This window comes from Euprymna scolopes, chromosome 12 (assembly GCF_053919585.1).
Source record: "Euprymna scolopes isolate OS-2025 chromosome 12, ASM5391958v1, whole genome shotgun sequence".
Classification (NCBI taxonomy): domain Eukaryota; kingdom Metazoa; phylum Mollusca; class Cephalopoda; order Sepiida; family Sepiolidae; genus Euprymna; species Euprymna scolopes.
The window spans coordinates 87825755-87846686 of NC_136493.1; the positions used below are offsets into that span (position 1 = coordinate 87825755).

The 20932-nt window shown below is 30.6% G+C and overlaps 1 protein-coding gene across 6 annotated transcripts in view; it reads left to right on the plus strand.

The window, feature by feature from the left end:
* The window catches only part of LOC145291402 (uncharacterized), a 66520-nt gene that overhangs the window by 28120 nt on the left and 17468 nt on the right, over positions 1 to 20932 (plus strand). For 5 of the 6 annotated variants that reach the window (XM_080137203.1, XM_080137208.1, XM_080137206.1 and 2 more), the window contains 7 exons: positions 1046 to 1141; positions 3841 to 3887; positions 7654 to 7705; positions 10821 to 11082; positions 14293 to 14541; positions 16503 to 16633; positions 19459 to 19520. In XM_080137203.1, coding sequence (XP_079993329.1) covers positions 1046 to 1141; positions 3841 to 3887; positions 7654 to 7705; positions 10821 to 11082; positions 14293 to 14541; positions 16503 to 16633; positions 19459 to 19520 — 899 coding nt within the window. The remainder of the gene's footprint in view (positions 1 to 1045; positions 1142 to 3840; positions 3888 to 7653; positions 7706 to 10820; positions 11083 to 14292; positions 14542 to 16502; positions 16634 to 19458; positions 19521 to 20932) is intronic. The other variant, XM_080137207.1, reaches the window with a different exon arrangement.

Sequence of the window (20932 nt, forward strand, 5' to 3'; positions counted from 1 at the left end):
TTTTTTTATTTGGTGTAGTATTTTTTTTACCTTGATGTGGTATTTTTTACCTTGATGTAGTATTTTTTTACATTGATGTAGTATTTGTTTACCTTGATGTAGTATTTTTTTACCTTGATGCAGCATTTTTTTTTACTTTGATGTTGTATTTTTAACTTGGTGTAGTATTTTTTTTACTTTGATGTAGTATTTTTTTATCTTGATGTAGTATTTTTTACCTTGATGTAGCATTTTAATTTGATGTAGTATTTTTTACCTTGATGTAGTATTTTTTACCTTGATGTAGTATTTTAATTTGATGTAGTATTTTTTAACTTGATGTAATATTTTTTACTTTGATGTAGTATTTTTTACCTTGATGTAGTATTTTTTACCTTGATGTAGTATTTATTAACCTTGCTGTAGTATTGCTTTCCCTTGATATAGGAGTTTTTGTCTTGATGTAGTATTTTTTTTTATCTTGATGTAGGATTTTTTATCTTGATGTAGGATTTTTTACCTTGATGTAGTATTTTCCCTTGCTCTAGTACTTTTTTTACCTTGATGTAGTATTTTTTTTACTTTGCTGTAATAATTTTTTTACCTTGCTGTAGTATTTTTTTACCTTGATGTAGTTTTTTTTTTTTTACCTTTATTTGGTATTTTTTTTTTTTTTTTACCTTGATATAGTTTTTTACCTTGATGTAGTATTTTTTACTTTGATGTAGTATTTTTTTCCTTGATGTAGTATTTTTTTTACTTTGATGTAGGACTTTTTTAGGTTCTTATATCAGGTGGCTTCTTATACTGTCTGGAGTAATTTCCATTAAAAATATTGTTTTCTGTGCCAGATTCTATCCATATGACATTTTATTTTGTCTATTTTATTTTTTTTTATTTTAAATTTCACTTCTTTTTATAAATAAGAAGAAAGATCTTTTATTTAATTTTTTTGCTGTTTTTGGTTAAATAAAAGTAAGAAAAATTGTATTTTTTATTTATTCATATATATTTTTTTAAATAAATAAGAATAACAATCTTGTTATTTTCGTTGTTCGATTTGCAGTGTTGCATCCAATGTACGGAAGTTTATTGCACAGCCTGTTTCTCTGCCTATCACCAAAAGGGCGCCCTCAGGAAGCACAGGTCCATCTCACTTGAGGTAAGAAAAACGGTTAGATGATGGCAGAGCAAAAATGCAAGAACTGATATTCGCAAGCTGCATCCATTGCAGCGACGAAAATTTTATTTGAAATTTAGACATGAAAGGGTGCACCTAAAACAAAAAATGCTTTTAATTCAAAATTTTTTTTTCTCTCAAATATTCAATGAGTATGTGTTCACAGATTTATGTGAGAAGATATGTCTCTTAGTCTGTCAGGTTTCGATTTGCAATTTTTGGATGTCTTTATCTGGGTTTTATTCAGATTGGCACTTATGGCAGCATTTAAAATGAAAGAAAAATACAGAAATGTCTGTATGATGTATGTTAGGGACTGCCAAAATTTACCACAGAATTACCCCACCCTATATGTAACACGATGTAACTTTATCATAAATTAATATTATCAGTATAATTTTTGTACCATTTAAAAGAAGGACAAAATAAACCAGTAATAATTTTTTTCATCAAACGAAAATAATGAAATTGCGAGACGAAAATCATGTTTACATAATTGGCGCTGACAAATAACGTTCCCATGTAGTAGACATTCCGAACATGAAAACATACCCGTATTTAATAAATCTAGCAAAAATCAACTAATGGTCAGATTTTCGTGAAATTTTCGATACTTATCCATTTTAGAATGAAATTACATATAAAATGCAGTTTTTGTAAAATATACGAGGGGAAATATTTTTTTAGTACGTGTCCACACCCCTATTTATTTTTTCGAAATTCGAACAAAATATATTTAAATCTATCGAAATTTCTATTTATTATGAAACATAGGAGTTCAAATGAGTAAAAAATATTTATTTTTTAAAAATTTAAATATACATATTGAACAAAAATTAACCTTGAAGTTGAAATTAAAAAATTGATATAAACTTAATATTATTATGTTGTTTTTTTTTAATAGCGTTTTTTTCGAATTAATATATGCTATAATCAGTTGAATTGTCAAGAAAAAGAAACTTCGTAAAGATTAATTAATTTTTAAAAGATTAAAACAATTAAAATTCTATTATTTCAAAATGTTCCATTACAACATAGATTTTTAATTAATTGTGTTTAAATTTTTTTTAAAATATTAAGTTTTAATATAAACATGACTCTTGTCAGCTATTTTATCGCCAGATTAAAACCAATTTGAAAATATTATTGCACAAATATTAAGCATTTTGTAGCCCCCCTCCTCATATTTTGTTTGTCTCTTTTTACCGAACAAAATATGGAACCCTGTAGGTAACCAAATGAATATTCAGTAAAACCGTATTTCATATTTAATATACAAATGTTTATAATATTATTAATCGTTAAACTGGGTAAATCTTAAAACCTAACAAAATTAAAACAAAGATTAATTATTAATTGCAGTTTGAAAAAGATAAACAAAGGTGTTAAAAAATCATTAAGTCGCTTCTGCTTTTCCATAGTTCATATAGTTAACACAAATCTGATGTCACGGAAACATGCGATCCATTTTTCACAATCGTTTGGCAGACCCTAATGTATGTACTAGGCACGGGACGAAGATGAAAAAAATTTTAAAATGACATAATTATAAAGTATTTTATTATTATTATTTCAAGAAAATCTAATTTTATTCTGCAATATTGAATTTCAAGTGAAACCAGTCATGTCTACTGAATTGTCATGACACAATAATGAACATATCTAAAAATTACAAAAAATAAGGTAGAAAATTAATTATTACTGAAAATAGATTTCGAAGACCATTAGCGAAAATTAAGTTTTGCAAGAAAAGAAACCGGAAAGTTCAAATTGTAACAAAAAGGGAGATAAATATTTTCTAAAAACTTCGAAACTAGCTTCGAAAACTGTTTTCATTTATAATTAACATTCTGCCTTATCATTTTTCGTAATTTTTGGATAATTTCATTTCTACGGCATGACAATTCTACTATTGATACTATTGATTTCGCTTGAAATTCAATATTTCGATTTTTCGAATTTCCCTACAATAACGAAGAATAACCGAAAGTTTTAGAGGAAATATAATAAGTTTGATTTTCAAGAGAAAAGCGGATTTTTTAAAATTTCAAGTGGAGATAACTCATTATTACTAACATCAAAAGTTATCTTACCTTTATCACATAATGCTAACAAATATGGTTTTCAAGCACAAAATTTCTTCACATTTTTGTTTCTTGTTTATAGATGTTAACTGTTATGTTGTCATCAATGCAGAAAAATTACAAATATTTAATGTTATGAAATTGGATTCTATTTATTTTTTAAGGCAAGTAAAAAAAAACAATTTTGAAAAAAAACAACTTATTTTTAATGGCATGATATATCTGTAAAACTATGTCGAAAGGACACATACATTCATTTATGTATTTGAGAAATTTTTTGTTTTATTCATTACATTTGAAATTTATTTGTCATCGCCAACGATTACCTAGTCGGAACAGATCACAACAAACGGGCTAAGCCTGCCTGTTGTGTTCCTTGTAGATGCTGATTAATAGCGGTCTTTGGCTTACAAGGTTTCTAGCTATTCCCAAATGGTCACCCATGTAATTTCTTACCAGGGTCAACGTTATTTAATTTCAATGAGTTTACAAGAAGTAGCGTATCAATCTGATTATTAAAATTTCTATTTGTTGTTTCTATCTTGCATGTGATATTATATGGTTACAAATGAACTAACGAAAATCTATCTTTCACAGGTATCGAGCACTCCTCGGTTGAAGCATTCGGCCAGTTCAGATACAAGGTAACAAAATTCACTTGTTTTAAAGGGTATCTTTAAAACAGTGCTCAGCGTGCTGCGATATTTTAAAACTAGCTGGCTGGTCTTATAATATTAAGGACTGCTTTGGTCCCTACCAAATAACAGGAACTGTGCATGGCGTGAATTATGCTGGATGTGTATCTCCGTTTTAGAAAAGACGTTTAGAATACCTTGTGATATGTTTTCAAATCCAAAATTTGACTCCAAGGCAATGAAGCACAGAATCAGTAAATAATTCTACTTTTTTTTTGCCCATAAAAGAAAACTGCATTTCATTATATACTAGCAGGACCCGTTAACTAACGTTGCCCGGTAGAAGCATGACAGATCCAGAACAGAATCGTAAATAATTCTACTTTTTTATGGCAAAACAAATCTCAGGATGAATATAGCATCAGTCATATTTTTTTGCTCATAAAACAAAACTGCATTTCATTTATATTCATTAAACTTCTTATTTGCTACGCAGTTATTCTCTCAATCACTTTTAGAAACTGAGCCATACATTTTAAGTTTCAGTAATCACCTCTATCTAGTGTTTAGCTTTTAACCGTGTAACATTTGATGATTTTAGTAAAATCCCAGTCTTTCAGAACAACCTCTTCTTTTTATGATCCGATTCATAAAGTTGGCGTGATCCTCTCAATCTCTGTCCATATACAACCTTCAACATTTATGCAACAATGTCTTTCAGCTTTTACCCACTGTCATCTTAATCACAGCCTAGAATTTCTTTCTCAATTCCTACAGCTGGACTAGATAGTGCTTCGGCAACTTTTAGATTTTCATGGTTCCATGCAAACACAGTATTCAAGAATTTCTCATAATGGAATTTCCAAATATCTCTTTTGTCCTGTTCATTTGTTGCAAACACTTCATTGTCATTTTGAATGCACTTCCCTCTAACAATATCCCTATTTGTCTTTGTTGAATATTTCATTCTTTCTGATCATCATTTTTATGTCTGGAAACTTGGCTTTCTCAGCTTTCTTCTTGTTTTTTTTTTTATATTACTCTTCTTGCTTCCCTCTTTCAACATCCATATTCATTAAACTTTTTATCCACTGACTTCTTCATTTCCACGTTTCTTTCATACATTTCTCGCCATCCTCATTCCATGTGAAGCTGTCCCTGAAGAAGTTACATCCCGATCCGCGTTAAAACGTTCTATATTTACTCTCATCTAGTTCTTCCTTTTTACCATTGTAACAATTCACAATTGCAAAAAGTTTTCAGACTTTCACGATAACCTTTTCTTTTATATGATTTATCAAGTTTTTGAGCATCTCAATGTTTGTTCACCTACAGCTTTCAATATGTTTTTTTTTTTATGGAAATCACTCAGACAAAGCATGAAGCCACTTGATGTAAAGAGTTAAAAAAATACTACTTCAAAATCCCACCCTTTCACAGTAGAGATCCCTAAGTGTAAGAAAACTTTCTACTCCAATAGTTTCTTCCCAGAACTGCTAGACTTTGGAACTCCCTTATGGAATTCTGCTTTCTCAGCTGTACTGATATGCAGAAGTTCAAGTGTAATGTGAACCGACATTTTGCTGCTCATCTCCCTTCATAATATCCTTGCAACTTATATCCCCGATAATAGCCCCTATTTCAAAATGGCACTGTGCCTTGTTTGGGGTGAAAATTTAATAAAGAAGTAAAAAAAAAAAAAATAAATAAACCTTGACAACAATAAGTGTTAGATGGATTAGATTCTGGCCTAGAAAACAGCAATTCTTTCCTCTTTGTCAGAAACATTGCTCATTGAATGCGAGGACTAAAGGACAAAATAAGGGAAACAAGAGTTACACAGCTGTCAAAAATAAACCCAACATCCACTTTCTACTCTCATGCAAAAATATCTGAGGGTCTTTCAGACTTACCCTTCTCCATCTTACTCACAGCTTCCCATTAACATTTGTTTCTCGATTTTTATAGCTAAACTAGATACTGCTTCAACAACTTCTTGATTTTCACGGTTCCATAAAAACTCAGTATTCAACAATTTTTCATCGTAGTATTTCCAAGCATCCCTCCTGTCCTTTTCATTTGCTGCCAACATTTCATTTCGAATTTTATAGATAGCAATATTTTTTATACATGTTTGCACTATTATGGGTAAACCACTCTGGTGTAATCGATAACAGTTTCCACTTAATAAGCAATATTAAGTTGGCCAAGACGGAAAGAGTGTAGGACTTTCATAGTCACTGGTGATTAAGGTTCATAGTTCAAATCTTGAGATTGATGCATCAGCTGTGTCTGGCCACACTGATGAGTCTTCAAAAGATGAAACACATGTTTGTTGATAGCTATATATATATATATATATATATATATATATATATATATATATATATATATATATATATATATAATCCTGCCATTTAAAAGTTATTTATATTGTTATATAAATCAGAGTCTATTTTCTGAAAATGGACTCTGATTTATATAACAATATAAATAACTTTTAAATTCTTTTAAAACTTATATTTATTTTCTACATACTTTTTGTATCCTATATTCTGTTTCGTCTTATAGATGTACAAGCAGACTGACACACAGATGCTGAGCTTTATTACATCATTCTATAGATGTACAGACAGACACACAGACAGACTCGACATTGCTTGGAGCATTTTTGTGGTATGGGATTGCTAAAACGAACGAGGGGGCAGTAGTGGGAATCTTTATTGATACAAACGTATGAACACTAATTAGGGTTCCTCATTATAAGTGACCTACATGGGGGCTCACCTCTGTTGGTGGGACTGAGCGATGTAACCCATAAACCCCCTTCCCATGGCGGGTTATCATTGCAAGTCCAGTAGCTCTACATTAAACAGTGTGAGTGTGCATATGGTTCCTAGTTATAAGTGACACCACTGGGGCTCCACCCTCATTTCTGAGGATGAGTGGTGTAACCTGGGAAAACTTCCCCCACCCCATAATGGATGATCCTGCCATATTTGGTAACTCTACAAGTGTACATCAAATGGTGTGAGCATGCACAGTTATAAGAGGCACCCCTGGGATCCCCACCCCAGTTGGTGGGAGTAAGTGGTGTAACCCGTCAAAATTTCCTCTTTTCCATGGTGCATTATCCTGCCAAATTTGGCAGCTCTACGTGAAATGGTGTGAGCATGCATAGGGTTCCTCCTTATAAGTACCCCCCTGGGGGCCCACTTTATCATACCCATTTCAGATCCTTGATACCTCTTCTGTCATTGTATGTGGTCAGTTTATTATAATAGTAAACAATATAGGAGCCTATTTGTGTACACACAGACAGACACACAGACATTGAGCTTTATTATATAGATATGTGTGTGTCTATATAGGTAACTTCGATCTACAAGAGGATATAACTATAATTATCTGTAGGAATAGGAATGGCTGAAAAGTATAATTATGGATTCACAAGTTGATTTTCAGGTTAGAATCAAAATGTAATATCTGTTTTGTCATTGGTCAAAGGAGGAGGTATCCTTCTTGACTGGGGCAATATTTATTTTTATCCCATTCAGAGGGCGCTTTTTCAAGATGTTGAACATACCCCTACATATGAAACTGACCGCATGTCTAACTTTGCCCTCGTGGGGAGGCAAGTAATTGTGCATTCTGTTATAGAGATTATAATGTACCGGATTGGTCGTCATAGAACCTTTTGGCACACTGATACTAATTTCTAATCGTTCTTTTATTACAAACTTTTTCTGAATTTTCATTTCTCATTCATTTACAGACTGTTCGATTTACCTTTGGTTCCAACAACATCGGCCAAAGCGAATTGTCAGGTAAGAATCTTTGAAATCAAATCTTCATTCAGGTAACATTTTTTCAAAACAAATTTTTTTTTTTGTTCTTTCTTCAGAAAATTGTTGATCAAGAGCCAAATTTTTAGATAAAAAAAAAAATTTTTTTTTAAATTATTTCGGTTTTCAATGTTTTTGGTCAAAATAATTCCATTAATTGTTTGTTTCTTTTATCAAAAGAAAATCTTTTTCATGACACCTTTCAAGAATTTCAAGCAGGAGAGGACAGTTTATACTAAACTTGTATAACTCACTCTCACCTCTCTAAAAATTAAACAGTAATGTTTTGTAATAATTTGAGGATTTCATATGCAAATGATGAATAAATATTTTTTTTAATAATAAATAACAAAAATTTGGTAAAAAATATTCAGGAAATGTCAACTCATGAATCATTTCCTATTAAATTTGCCTTTTTAGAGGTTATGCTGTTTGGTTTGGAAGAATGTTCGGATGAAGAAAGCCATTTGGTAGAGTAATCCGTGTGTGAATGTATCTTATTGGAATTGAATTTTAAATAATAAAAATTGTTATTATGGAAAATGATAACATCTCCACTAAAATATAAATCAACTTTATTCAAAGGGGACGGTGGAATATAAAGAGAGATGTTTAGCTGGCTTTAGTCAAAAACAGAATGGTGTATTCTGGAGTTACATTTTGTCTGGACGATGTTGATGGAGAATGAAAACAGGATAGAACATCTTGCCATGACAAAATCTAATCAGGAACTGAATTATCTTTGGTGTCAAGTTTGCACAGAAATGTCCTCTCAACTATGTAGTTCAGGTATCATCACGCATGTCTCAAGTCTAATCACGTCTCAGCATAAGCAAGATATTGCATATACATGCAAACAAAATGTTTCAAGCCTAATCAAATCTCAATATAACGCAAAATATTGCACGTACATACAAACAAAATAAATGTCGTGTGACTGCTTCACCTTTTTAAAAAAATTTAATTTTCAAACATTTTTGCTGTAATCTGAGATTTTGGTGCATGATCAATTACATTTTGGAGAATAACAAAAGTCAGTAAATACGTTGTATATTTGTTGGATTTCTTTTCTACTTAATATTTTCCACCCATGATTCATCTACATAATTTTAAATTGAAAAAAAATAGTTAATTACAGATTATCTCCCTTTGAAGAATGAATGTTGATTCAAGGGAGATACTTAAGAGAGTTGACTTGTTCGTTCTTCTTCGTTACTACAGCAAAAAAATTCAAGTAAAGCCATTGCAATCTACTTAATTGCCATGTCGCAGTAATGAGCATGTCCAAAAATTGCGAAAAATGATTAGGTAGAAAATTGATTATTAATGAAAATAGTTTTGGAAGACGAGTTTTGTTAAATAACGACAATGGAGAGGTCGAATTGTAATAAGGGAGATAATTATTTTATGAAAACTGAAAATCTTAACAAAACTCAATTTTCCCTAATTGTCTTTGAAAACTGTTTTCATCAATAATTAAATTAATAATTTTTTTCAACCTATCGCTTTTCATATATATTTTTTTTATATGTCCATTACTGTAACATTTTAAATCAAAAACCTCAAATCTTACAGGTGTCATTTTGTCCTGTGGCATTGACCTCATAAATTCAATGCTAGTCAAAGGCTTTTCAACTACATTTTTAGTAACAATGACGTTTTTACACTTCTCAGCAAAAGCAAATTGTTAATTTCTTTTTCTTTTAATAAATTTTTCACATAAGTTTTTCAGTAATCAAATCAATTGACCTTAACAACCTAAAATAAAAACTTGTTCAAACCCATAACTTTAGTTATGAAACCTCTATTTTACTCAGTTTTTAACATTACAAAATGTTTTGTTTTTTTTATTTATATATTTATGGATTATCTCGACTACTATTCTCACACGTTTCAACCTCCACTTTTCTTCAGGCATGTCTTGTCAAACTTAAGAACGAAGTTGTGAGTATTTGAATAAACAACGTTTTCGCTGATGTAGCTTCCAACTTTCTTCAGTTGTATGTTGTCAAACTCAGAAACTTTCTGTTGAACTTGGAAATCTACACAGAATTTCACACAAAATCTTTTATTTAATCCACTATAGCTCTTGTTCTGTCAGCCATGACTGGGTAAAAATCATAAGTAATTCGCAATTGTATTTTGAGTGTCACCCACACTGAGGACTGAACCATCAACCTCTAGAAAAGTGTAACTTACAACTGAATTTTACCAAGTGCTTTATCCACTAACCCATGGGTCCTTCCGTGCAGATTCCCGAGTTTAACAGAAAGATTCCCCGAGTTCAACAAAATACACATGAAGAAGATTGGAGGTTACATCAACCGAAACGTTGTGAAAATGAAAACTAATCCAAATGATCCAAAGAATAGAATTATCAATCCTCATCTCAAAAATGCAGAAACATTTGAATAAACAGTTTAAAATAAGTGTTTCTGTTTATATTGGACTTTTTTGAGATAAAGATGAATAATTTGTATTATTTATATTCGTCAGACTATTTATTCTTATCTTGAATGTTATTCCAACAACGGTTCTACCGATATAACCTCCAGCATTCTTCAGGTCAGAGTTATCTTGTCAAACTTGAGTATCTTTCTGTCAAACTCTCAAATTTAAATGGAATTACAAACTGAATTCTTTATTTATTTAATCCGTGGAGTAATTCTATAAGGCATAACAAGGTAGAAGTCATAAGTAATTTTTAATTCAGTTCTTAGTATTGCCTGTAGTGAAGGTTGAACCTTCAACCTTCAAAAGACTTCATTTTGAACTAATTACTACTTAACAACTTAATCTGTTATGCCAACATGTTCATGTGGGCACATCTGAAGGTCAGAGGTTACATCTGGTAAAACGTTATGAGTCTTACAGTTAAGATGAGAATAGTAGTCCAAATAATATACATTATCAATCGTCATCTAAAAAATTTTGAAATATGATATAAAATTGTTTTCGAGCTTTTGAGGAGTTTCATCTTTTGTGCACTTGTCAACCTTTTCATGTGCATTACATTTTTATGAATACGAATCGAGGAATGGTTATACGAACTTATATAATAAAAGAGTGTTTTATAAAAATGATTCTTGTTTTCCAGCAAAGTAGTTCTTCATCTCCTTCTGGTGCCAGTGGTGCATTGAAAAAGGATGAACAGGAAACGTTATGTCGAATGAATGATGATTATGATGAAGCTGAAAGTGCAGCCTCTTTCCAGGAAGCTGTAATGGCGTGGAGAACAAACAACTATCAAACATCTGAAGCATCAGGAGCTTCATCCGTGGCATCAGTTGGTATTGCAACTTTCTCGGATGATTTGAACCAAAGACCGCCATCTTTGGACAAACCAAAAAAGAATGCAGGTGTGTAGCAGCAAATTGTCTTGCGAAATCTTTCGATTCTGACTTTTAAATTAAAAATGCCAATTGGTGATACTTCTTTACAATCAGACCGTCATGAATAAAAAATATCTTGGTAAATTTTTTTTTGCCTCTTGCGCATTTTGGGCCTGGGAGACAATTTTCTGTGTTTTCAATTTTGAAAAATTCAAAGGGGAGATAATTCAAAAAGTTAATGAATTTTAATGATTATTTTGATTTATTTGAAAAGTTTAATTTTGTAAAATTTCTATTTTTTTTTGTTGTTGTTGTTTTAAAAAATCATACATTTTCATGTAATGGACACTTTCATTTCAGAATTTTCTTTTCTTATACAGTTCGTTAAAAAGTTTGTTTAAAAATACTTTTTCAAAAAAAAGTTTTGTTTTTTTTGTTTTTTTGTAAAGTTGTATATTTTCATTGTAATTTATCTTTATCTCTTCTTGACTGTTATATAAAAGTCACTGTGTGTGTGTGTGTGTGTGTGTGTGTGTGTGTGTGTGTGTGTGTGTGTGTGAGAGAGACAAAGAGAGAGAGTTCCTCATAGGCTCAGCCGTTTCAGAATCTATCTTTTTGCAAATTTCACACAAAGCTAATTCATATGTTTGGCAATGTTCTTAGATATGTTTTATTCATCCAATAAGTATTGAAAATCAAAAAAATGCGATCTTAAAAATAACTTTTCTCTCTTATAGATAAAAAGAAGAATTTTTTACAGGAGAATATTTTACGTTACACTGGTCAAGGGAGATAATAAAATTTCAGCAAATTATTTCTTCCTAAAAAAAAAAACAGATTTATTATAATCTGGAGATATAGCCTAGTGATAGAGCATTCAACTACAGATCGTTTAAGCTCAGGTGTACCTTACCATTTTATTTTAATTTTTCTTATTGATGAATTCAGTTTACAGTAAACAAATAGGTGCCATTTAAAATTGCCACAAATCATTTCTTTGCATATTTTAAAACTAAACATTAATCAGAAGTGACTTTTTCAGGGCATTCATCGTGAAGCCCAAATATCAGCTGACGTGATATTGTAAACAAACACAGACGGAATTTGATGGACGACATTATCATTATTATTTTTTTATATTTTGGTGAATTAGTCTACCAGGCAAATTATTCCTCGTAATATATAATATTCAATAGAAGGTTGATTCTATAATAATACATACACAATCGGCATAAATTAAAATATCATGTTTAAGCATATTGTACGACCGGGCAATGCAAGGCTGCCAGCTAGCTAAAAAAGTTTATTTATGTTCAGATAATGTTTTGTTTTGTGTTATTGTTAATTTAGTGTTTGTTTTTGCTTTTACCAATACATTACACAAAACTTTAGTAACTATTTGAATTGTCTTCCCTTGGAATTCTTCAAAAATGAAAACAAAAAAATTGCTCTCTAAACCTAAAATGGAGAGGTGACATTTTTTCTTTTTTTTTTTTTTTTCATAAGCAGATTTTTGTGCTTCTTCATTATTAGAGTGAAATTTGAAAATCGAAATATTGAACTTCAAGTAGAACCAATCGTATCTACTTAATTGGCATGTTACAGTAATGAACATATCCAAAAATTAAGAAAAACGATTGGGTAGAAAATTAATTATTAATAAAAATCGTTTTTAAAGATAATGAGCAAAAAAATTATTTTTTTATTAAAAAAAAGAAACGGGAGATGTCTAATCATAACAGGGGAAGTAAATATTTTCTGAAAATTAAGACCAAAAATTAATTTTCACTAATTGCCTTAGAAAACTGTTTTCTTCCATCATTTTTCGATATGTTTATTACTGTGACATGACAATTAAGTAAATATCATTGGTTTCACTTGAAATTCTATATTTCAATTTTCGCTATCATAACAAAGAATCTCCATATATTTTTTGAGTGAATATTACCATTCATTAAATCTGAACATTTAATAAGAATGATATTTCAAACCTAAGCATTGCAGAATTAAAGCAAACTGTGTCTCTAACTGGCTGATAGACTGAGTCTCTTAGACAGATATTGGTATGCATCCAAATAAGATGTTTTGAATCTTATTTGGAGGCTTGTGTTCATTGGCCCAACACAAATGAACACTATGAACCATGACTAGGCCCTCAAGCTGTAATCATTGGAATGTAGACAGTTGCATGGCAATTCTATCCTCATTTTTAACATCGTGTGCAGCAACTATAATAATGAGCTGCATGATCTATTCTTCACACCAATTCCCTGGCAAGAGGATCATGGAAAATCACAGCAGTTGTACTGGAGATGATCTTAGTTAAATCAGCGTAAGGCTTCTTTTTTTTTTTCTTTTTTTTTTTTTGGTTCGGGTTGTTGGGCTGCTGGAAGTCATAGTCAGCCTACAGACATCCAAACATTTGAAAGCATCATGGTAGTTTATCTTGAGATGATTACCTCTCTATATAAACCCCCAACCTTTTTTTTACATGGCTAGAATTCATCCTCTGATTTTTTGCTCATATATTGAATGTGTCTAGTAGAAAAATAACTGATACAAGACCTTTAGAATGTACAATGATATAAACAAGTGTTGATGAATGAAAGTGTTCATTTAAAATATACTCAAAATAAAGACTAATGCAAAATATTTCAACTCATAAATATTATCTGTTTTTATCATTAATATTTACAGTTAAATTTTTAATATTTACAGTTAAATTTTTAATATTTATATGTATTTTTTTTTACTGTTTACAATTATTCTTTTCAATATTTACAATCATTTTTTTTTTAATATTATGTGCATTTTTTAATATTTACAATTAATTTTTTAATATTTTCAATTAATGTTTTAATACTAACAATTCATTTTTTAATATTTACAATTGTTTTTTAATACTAACAATTCATTTTTTAATATTTACAATTGTTTCTTTAATATTTACAATTAATTATTAATATTTACAATTATTTTTTATTATTATTTATAATTAATCTTTCAATATTTACAATTAATTTTAGCTAAATCTTAAATTAAAATGAAAAGCCACTTTGTTTTCTTATTTCAAACCTTTGCATGCCATAATGCTACTTGTCCTGTTAAAAATCTGAAACATTGTGACCATAGCAATAAAAACTAGGATAACTGTCTAAAAGATGTCAATAACAGAATTAACCTTTTTTTTTTTTTTAAATATCTGATTTCAAACATTTTGGATTTCTCTCTTGACAGCAATGTACACAACGAGTGGCACAAGTACAGTGGACGTAACGGGTGATCTTGCATCTGTGATGGGAAACAGTCAGGCCCACACATTGTCCTATGCAGAACAATTATTGATCAAAAGAAATCGACGAGTTCCCATTTCCTGGGAATCAGATAACCCAGGCATGTTTGACGTCTGTGACAAAAAGGAAAATTTAGATGAAATGAAAAGATTGGAAGCAGAAGAATCTCTGACGATTTCGGAATCAACCAAAAGTAATGAATCTTTTCTTTTTTTTTTTTTTTGTTTTTTGACGATCCATAATTTCAGACTAGATTTCTTATTTTCACAGTTTTATTCAATTTGTATAAAGTTTTTTTTATAAATGTCATTCATTTGTTTTCAAGTAACAATCAATGATCATCATTATCATCAGCAAAATCACCATCATTATCATGTTTTTTATCACTTCTACAGGAGCAACTAGTTTAAATTATATCGTTGTCGTCGTCATCATCATCATCATCATCACCACCACCACCACCATTATACTGAAATACAGATTTAGCAGGATCTCATGTGCATTATTTTTTTTTTTAATGTAACAAAATATTATGAAATAATGTTAAAATCAATGAGGAGGGAATATTATTGGCCAAATGGATGTGGTCATAAACTATGAAATTTGATCAAATCTATTATAGTACCTATTTACTATGCCTCCCCACGGGACAGAGTTAGACACCAGGGTCGTTAGTAATGCACTTATATTGGTGGGAAAGGCATGAACTTACAATTCCCTCCTCAGTTATGAATAAAAGTAGCAACTTGTGTTCAATTAATCATGCCCAATGAATATTTTACAACAGAAATTCTTCTTTGGCATAAAATATAATGTAAAAAAAAGTTTATTTGTTGTTAAACCGGTGAAACAAAAATGAACAAAAGTTCATTTACAAATGAAAGAATCTTTTTCCTTTGCTGTAATAGCCATTCATTCCAGAATTGAATAAAGACTACATAATCAAGCTGTGAAATTTTCCAACTACTACTACTACTACTACTACTACTACTACTACTACTACTAGTAGTAGTAGTAGTAGTAGTAGTAGTAGTAGTAGTAGTAGTAAAAATAAACTTATAGGTTCCAAAACTATTAGCTAGAAGTGCACCAAATTTAGCACGAATCACTCTTGACATGGCAGAAATGTCACAGTTGGGTCAGTGTTTTAATAGTACTTCTATGACTACTACTACTGCTAATACTTGACTTGATCAGAAAAGTAACCTTAACAGGCAAGTCTTGTAATATTTTTAAAAAATATGCTCACAAGCACAGAGGTTCAGGTTTGAAGGTCAAATCAAGGTCTGTATTTACAACTATATGAGGTGATAGAGAGGCAGGAAAATACCAAATATTGCAACAGTAGCGCCATCTATTGCTACAAACAATTATCTCCAAGGGAGATAACTCTCTTTCCAACAAATGCATGAAACCACTAATCTTCCTTAGTTACTAATCCTTCACTTAAAAAAAAAAAAAGAAATTGGATAACAAAATTGTTAGAAGGAGAAATGTGGAGTCTTATATATCCATCAAATTTAAATTTTAAAAAAATATTCATACTTTTTGGATTCTTTAGACAACTGTTCTCATCAATGTTTCAGGCGATATGCCTTCCAACTCGGGAATCTTTTTGTCACTGTAGTTTAGTGGATAAAATACTTGATAAAATTAACTTGTAAAGTTACACTCTTCTGGAGGTTGAAAGTTCAATCCTCAATGCAGGCAACACTCAAAATACAACTGCAAATTACTTAGGACTTTTTCCCAGTCATGGCTGACAGAATGAGAGCATGCTAACTCTGTAGATTTGATAAAGAGTTCTGTTTGAAATTCTGTGCAGATGCCCGAGTTTGACAAAAAGATTCCCAAGTTTGACAAGATACACCTGAAGAAGGTTGGAGGTTAAATCGACCAAAACGTTATGAAAGTAACACTCAAGATGAGAATAGTAATTTGAAGGATCCAAATAATATGAATAACCAAACCTCATCTCAAAAATTCAGAAACTCCCTCCCCCCAAAAAATAGTTCACTAATTCTATTAAAGCAGTAAATGAAATCCAAATAAGTTTTATAAATTTGATGAACTCATTATTTTATTCATTTATTTATTTTTTTTGTAACTCCTTTTATAAATCCATTCAATTTATCGGCAATTGCTTCATTTCAGAAACAGACAGGCTTAACCTTGATGAACCGTTAACATTTTCTGCATTGTATAATTTGGTTGCACAAGACACTGAGGATGCAAATAATTCCAACTCTTACAAACAAGAAATCCTTCCTATTCATTTAGAAAAGGTCAGTTCCAATAATATTTATCTTGCATTGGCTGAATTAAAGGTTCATAAGCAAAAGATTTTGTATAAAGGGATACAGTTCTAAAGTCTTTGTGTAAAATTGGGAACATGTGTTTTCAGTTTGTGAGAACTTGAAGCGTTGATTATTATAGCATCAATTCACCAATGTAAGAGTATAATAGTCGCAGCTAATTGACCACTCCTTCCCAAATTTCCCATCACCAACAGAAACCAGACATGATCTGATCATCAGCACTTTTCATGTCCTGGAAATTACATTAAAAAACCTTGACACCTCCAAAAAATGTGAACTTGATCTAATGCTTATTATGTCCGTAAAAAATGCTTTGCTGAGTTGGCCCCTCTCATTTTCAAATTCCTTGCCGGATTGTGTTTTCTTGATAGCTGAAAAAGGATTTGTATTATTTGTCAATAACCATAGTGAAAGTGCTGCTCTGAAATATTAGTTTTATTCCTCTCTTTGTCAAAATCATTGAATCATCAACCAATCAAATAACAGTCCAAACTTCTTTCTGACCAACACTATAGATTTAGACAATGCTGTTCTATCTCAGACAAATCTCTCAATGAATCTGAATGCATGGACTATACACTGGATAAGGCAAATGAAACTAGAGTGGTATCGCTTTCTATATCGAAACTGCAATTATACAAATAACCAATAGGATTCTAAAATGGTACAAAATTGATTCGAAAATAAAAAAGAAACATTTCATGTTTTTAATTGCATCATCATTATCCCTTATCTTCATAAACGTTCAAGATGGGTATATTTGCTAATGAAATCACTCTACCCTCAACTAGCAGGCAAATCAAACACACACATATCCAAGGCAATGGTTTAATCCTTAGAAAATGGCCCCCAATCTTAGTAGAATAGGATTAAAAATGGATGGTTATATTTAATGTGATCAAGACAAAACTTGTTTCTTCTAAGAATTATAAAAAAAATTTCAACCACTAATTGCCATTCTATCCGAGAGTCCAGCCTTCAAACTCTTCAGCCTAACATTTATAGGTAACATTAAATGGAATAAATACATAGAAAACACAGTCAAATTCGCTACAAAAAAAAAAAAAATGGAATTCCTCTACCACCAGGTTAGAAAACTTCTTACATTGCTAAAATCCTATATCTTGTATTGTTGCTATATCTGGACTGGTGCTATAAGCACTACTCTCTCTCTCTCTCTCTCTCTCTCTCTCTCTCTCTCTCTCTCTCTCTCTCTCTCTCTCTCTTATAATGTATAAAAATGTCTCTCACATAATAAGTAATACATTGTTTACCAAGCTCCAGCCCCTGTTCTAATGTTATAACATTGCATCTCTGCACTTGTTTTACAAGTACTTTAATGGAATATGCTTGGATGAACTTAAAGCATTGTTAATAATCCTGACCAACTAATCCAATCTCTTCATGGCAGAAGTTCAGAGATGCCGGAAGACAAGTTTATTTTCTTGGAATGCTTGCCTTTAGAATTCCTTCTTTATACTTCTTGTTTCCCCGACTGTACCACGCTGAAATTTAAATGTAATGTGAACAAAGATCTTGCTGCACAGATTCTCACTTAGGAGGCTCTTGTAGATCTGGCCTTTAATTCATAGCAGTCCCTTATATCTTGGTGACTTGTTTGAGGTGAATGAAAGCAAAATACCAAAAATGCAAGCATGAAAAAAAAGAACATGAAATAGACATTTTATTTGATTGAAATCAAATTTTTATTAAGTACTTTTGCCCAAATGATAAACTTCTATCAGAAAATCTGTTAACTATTTTCTTTTTTGCATCATGAGAAATTCTCTTTAATTCAATTTTTATTGATCAAAAAAAAAAAACCATGGGAGATAACTCTTCCTAACAACTGCATAAAATTATTTTAGACAGATGTTGCATCTATATATCGTCTGCATATCTGTCCAAAGCGACTTTAAACTTAGTTATGTTAGATAATCCTCAAGACTTTCTCTTGTAAACTGTTTCAGGAAACAGCAACATGGACAGAGATCGTAGCCTTTCTTCTGTTAAGACAAAAATGATGAGATTACATCCTCTGCAGATGTCTACAGAAATTACAACTCAGCATTGGGGTGAAAATCTCTTCTAAAATTAGATTGAAATTCCAGTTGATGATGTTATATATCAGAATCAGGTCTCCTCACATCCTTTGCTGCTCAAGTTTTTTCGATGCTTATTCATGCCAAGTTGGTCAATCGCTTTTGTGACGTTAAAGACTTTAGATAATTTTTGTTTTATTATTTTCAGTTTTAAAAATGACTGTTCACAACTTGAAACCTATAAGACATCTTCTCTGCCATAGTGAAGTAAATACTGCAGAACATCTTTAGAATTTGTTTGTTGCTTTTTTTATTAATGGTCGCACATCATGTACATTATGTAGTTGCATCGTTTTCTCTGGAAGGAAAACAATAAAGCACTGCCCAATGCCTCTGTAGGGTGATGACTCCCCAAAAATTTCAATATCAATATCTTATATACATCTTTAAATGAATGCTCCCTCTCGCCAAGTTGGTTGCTTCCTCAATTTAGGGACCCAGGGAAACCACCATGTTATGCCCTCCCTCTCTGATCGCCACTGATCATATAAAACCCAATAAATAAAATGAATAAATGATGAAATCTATTTTTAATATGCTTTATTGTTTTAAAAAGTATTTTTTTTATTAAAACTGAAAATAGTTTAATTCAAAATTCTTCTCATAAATCCCATGCGATCATTTGTTGTTGGCTTAACATTCAGCAAAGTCTTTTTGTTGTTGTTGTTGTTGTTGTTTTTTCTTTTACAGAATGAACCAATGAAAAGCGACAAATTTTCAGCATCGTCCAATGAAATTTTCCCCCAACGAAGGTAAGTTCTATTTAGTCTCAACTCGGAATATATCATAATTATCATTATATATACCGGCGTTTCAGAAGGTATTGGTCAAGAAAATTCTTAAAAGCTTCATCCTTAGCAAGAAAACTAATTGCACATTACGGGGAATTTACAAATCTTTATAAGAATTCACAAATTTCTATTGAAATGTATGGACAGCTGATGAATGAAATTTTGCTTCTGACAAGCCATTTTCCATTTGTTATATATATATATATATATATATATATATATATATATATATATATATATATATATATATATATATATATATATACACACAACAGTGTTTCATGGTAAACACTGATGATCCCTTGAAAAATAAATTATTGGTATTATAGTAAATTCGAGAGCGAGTTGATGCAGTGATTGCAGGTGATTAAATGACTTACTGACTAGATGCTTTTCTAACGAATGAGAAAAAATATTTTTTTTGTATAGTTTTAAAGGTTAAAAACTTCAAAGACTATATATATATATATATATATATATATATATATATATATATATATATATATATATATATATATGGTAGCTTCTTTCAGTCTTGACAGACTATGGATACCTACTGTAAGAGTGCCTGCACGTAGGATTTTTGTGGCAAGAGTTATGCAATCTCTAACCACATCTCTCCTGAGTTGACATTGATAATACGAGGATTTTTGTGGCAAGAGTTATGCAATCTCTAACCACATCTCTCCTGAGTTGACATTGATAATACGAGTGACATTTAAAATGGATACAATTTTAATTTTTTAATTTATCAGTCTTGTATTTATAAGATTAGGATGAATCCATTTAACTACTTATCACCCCCACTATGATTAGTATTTAGTATATTTACATTCTTATTTAAAATTAGATATATAAAAGTTAAAAATATTTTTACATATATACATTTTTTTTTTTTAATATAAATTTATTATATGTAATTATAAATACATTTTATACATTGCTAATATAGTTTTGGATTTCCTTTATTAATATAGTCTGGTTTATCTTAAACGATTCAAAAGCATCAGGATAACGAACAAATGCTTTATTTAACTGTTTTAATATTTTATTTTTATCCCCACCTTGTTTTATCATCCTCATTACTAAACTAGAAACTGGTGGTATAAAGTCTGTTAGTTTTAAAGTAACGCGAGTTATTCTCAAAAACTCTGACATAATGGTTCCATAAAACATAAAAACAGGGCAGGTGCTATCTTTATGGGGCATACGTACTATTTTAAGGGGGAAAGCGTTTCTTTTATCAAATATTTTATAAAGAAAAATCCCATCCTCAATTTTTATATCTAAATCCAGAAATGTAGCCTGTTGTCCTCTATGTTCACAATTCAATTTTAATTCGTTTGGATATATAAGATGTTTATTTTTTTCGA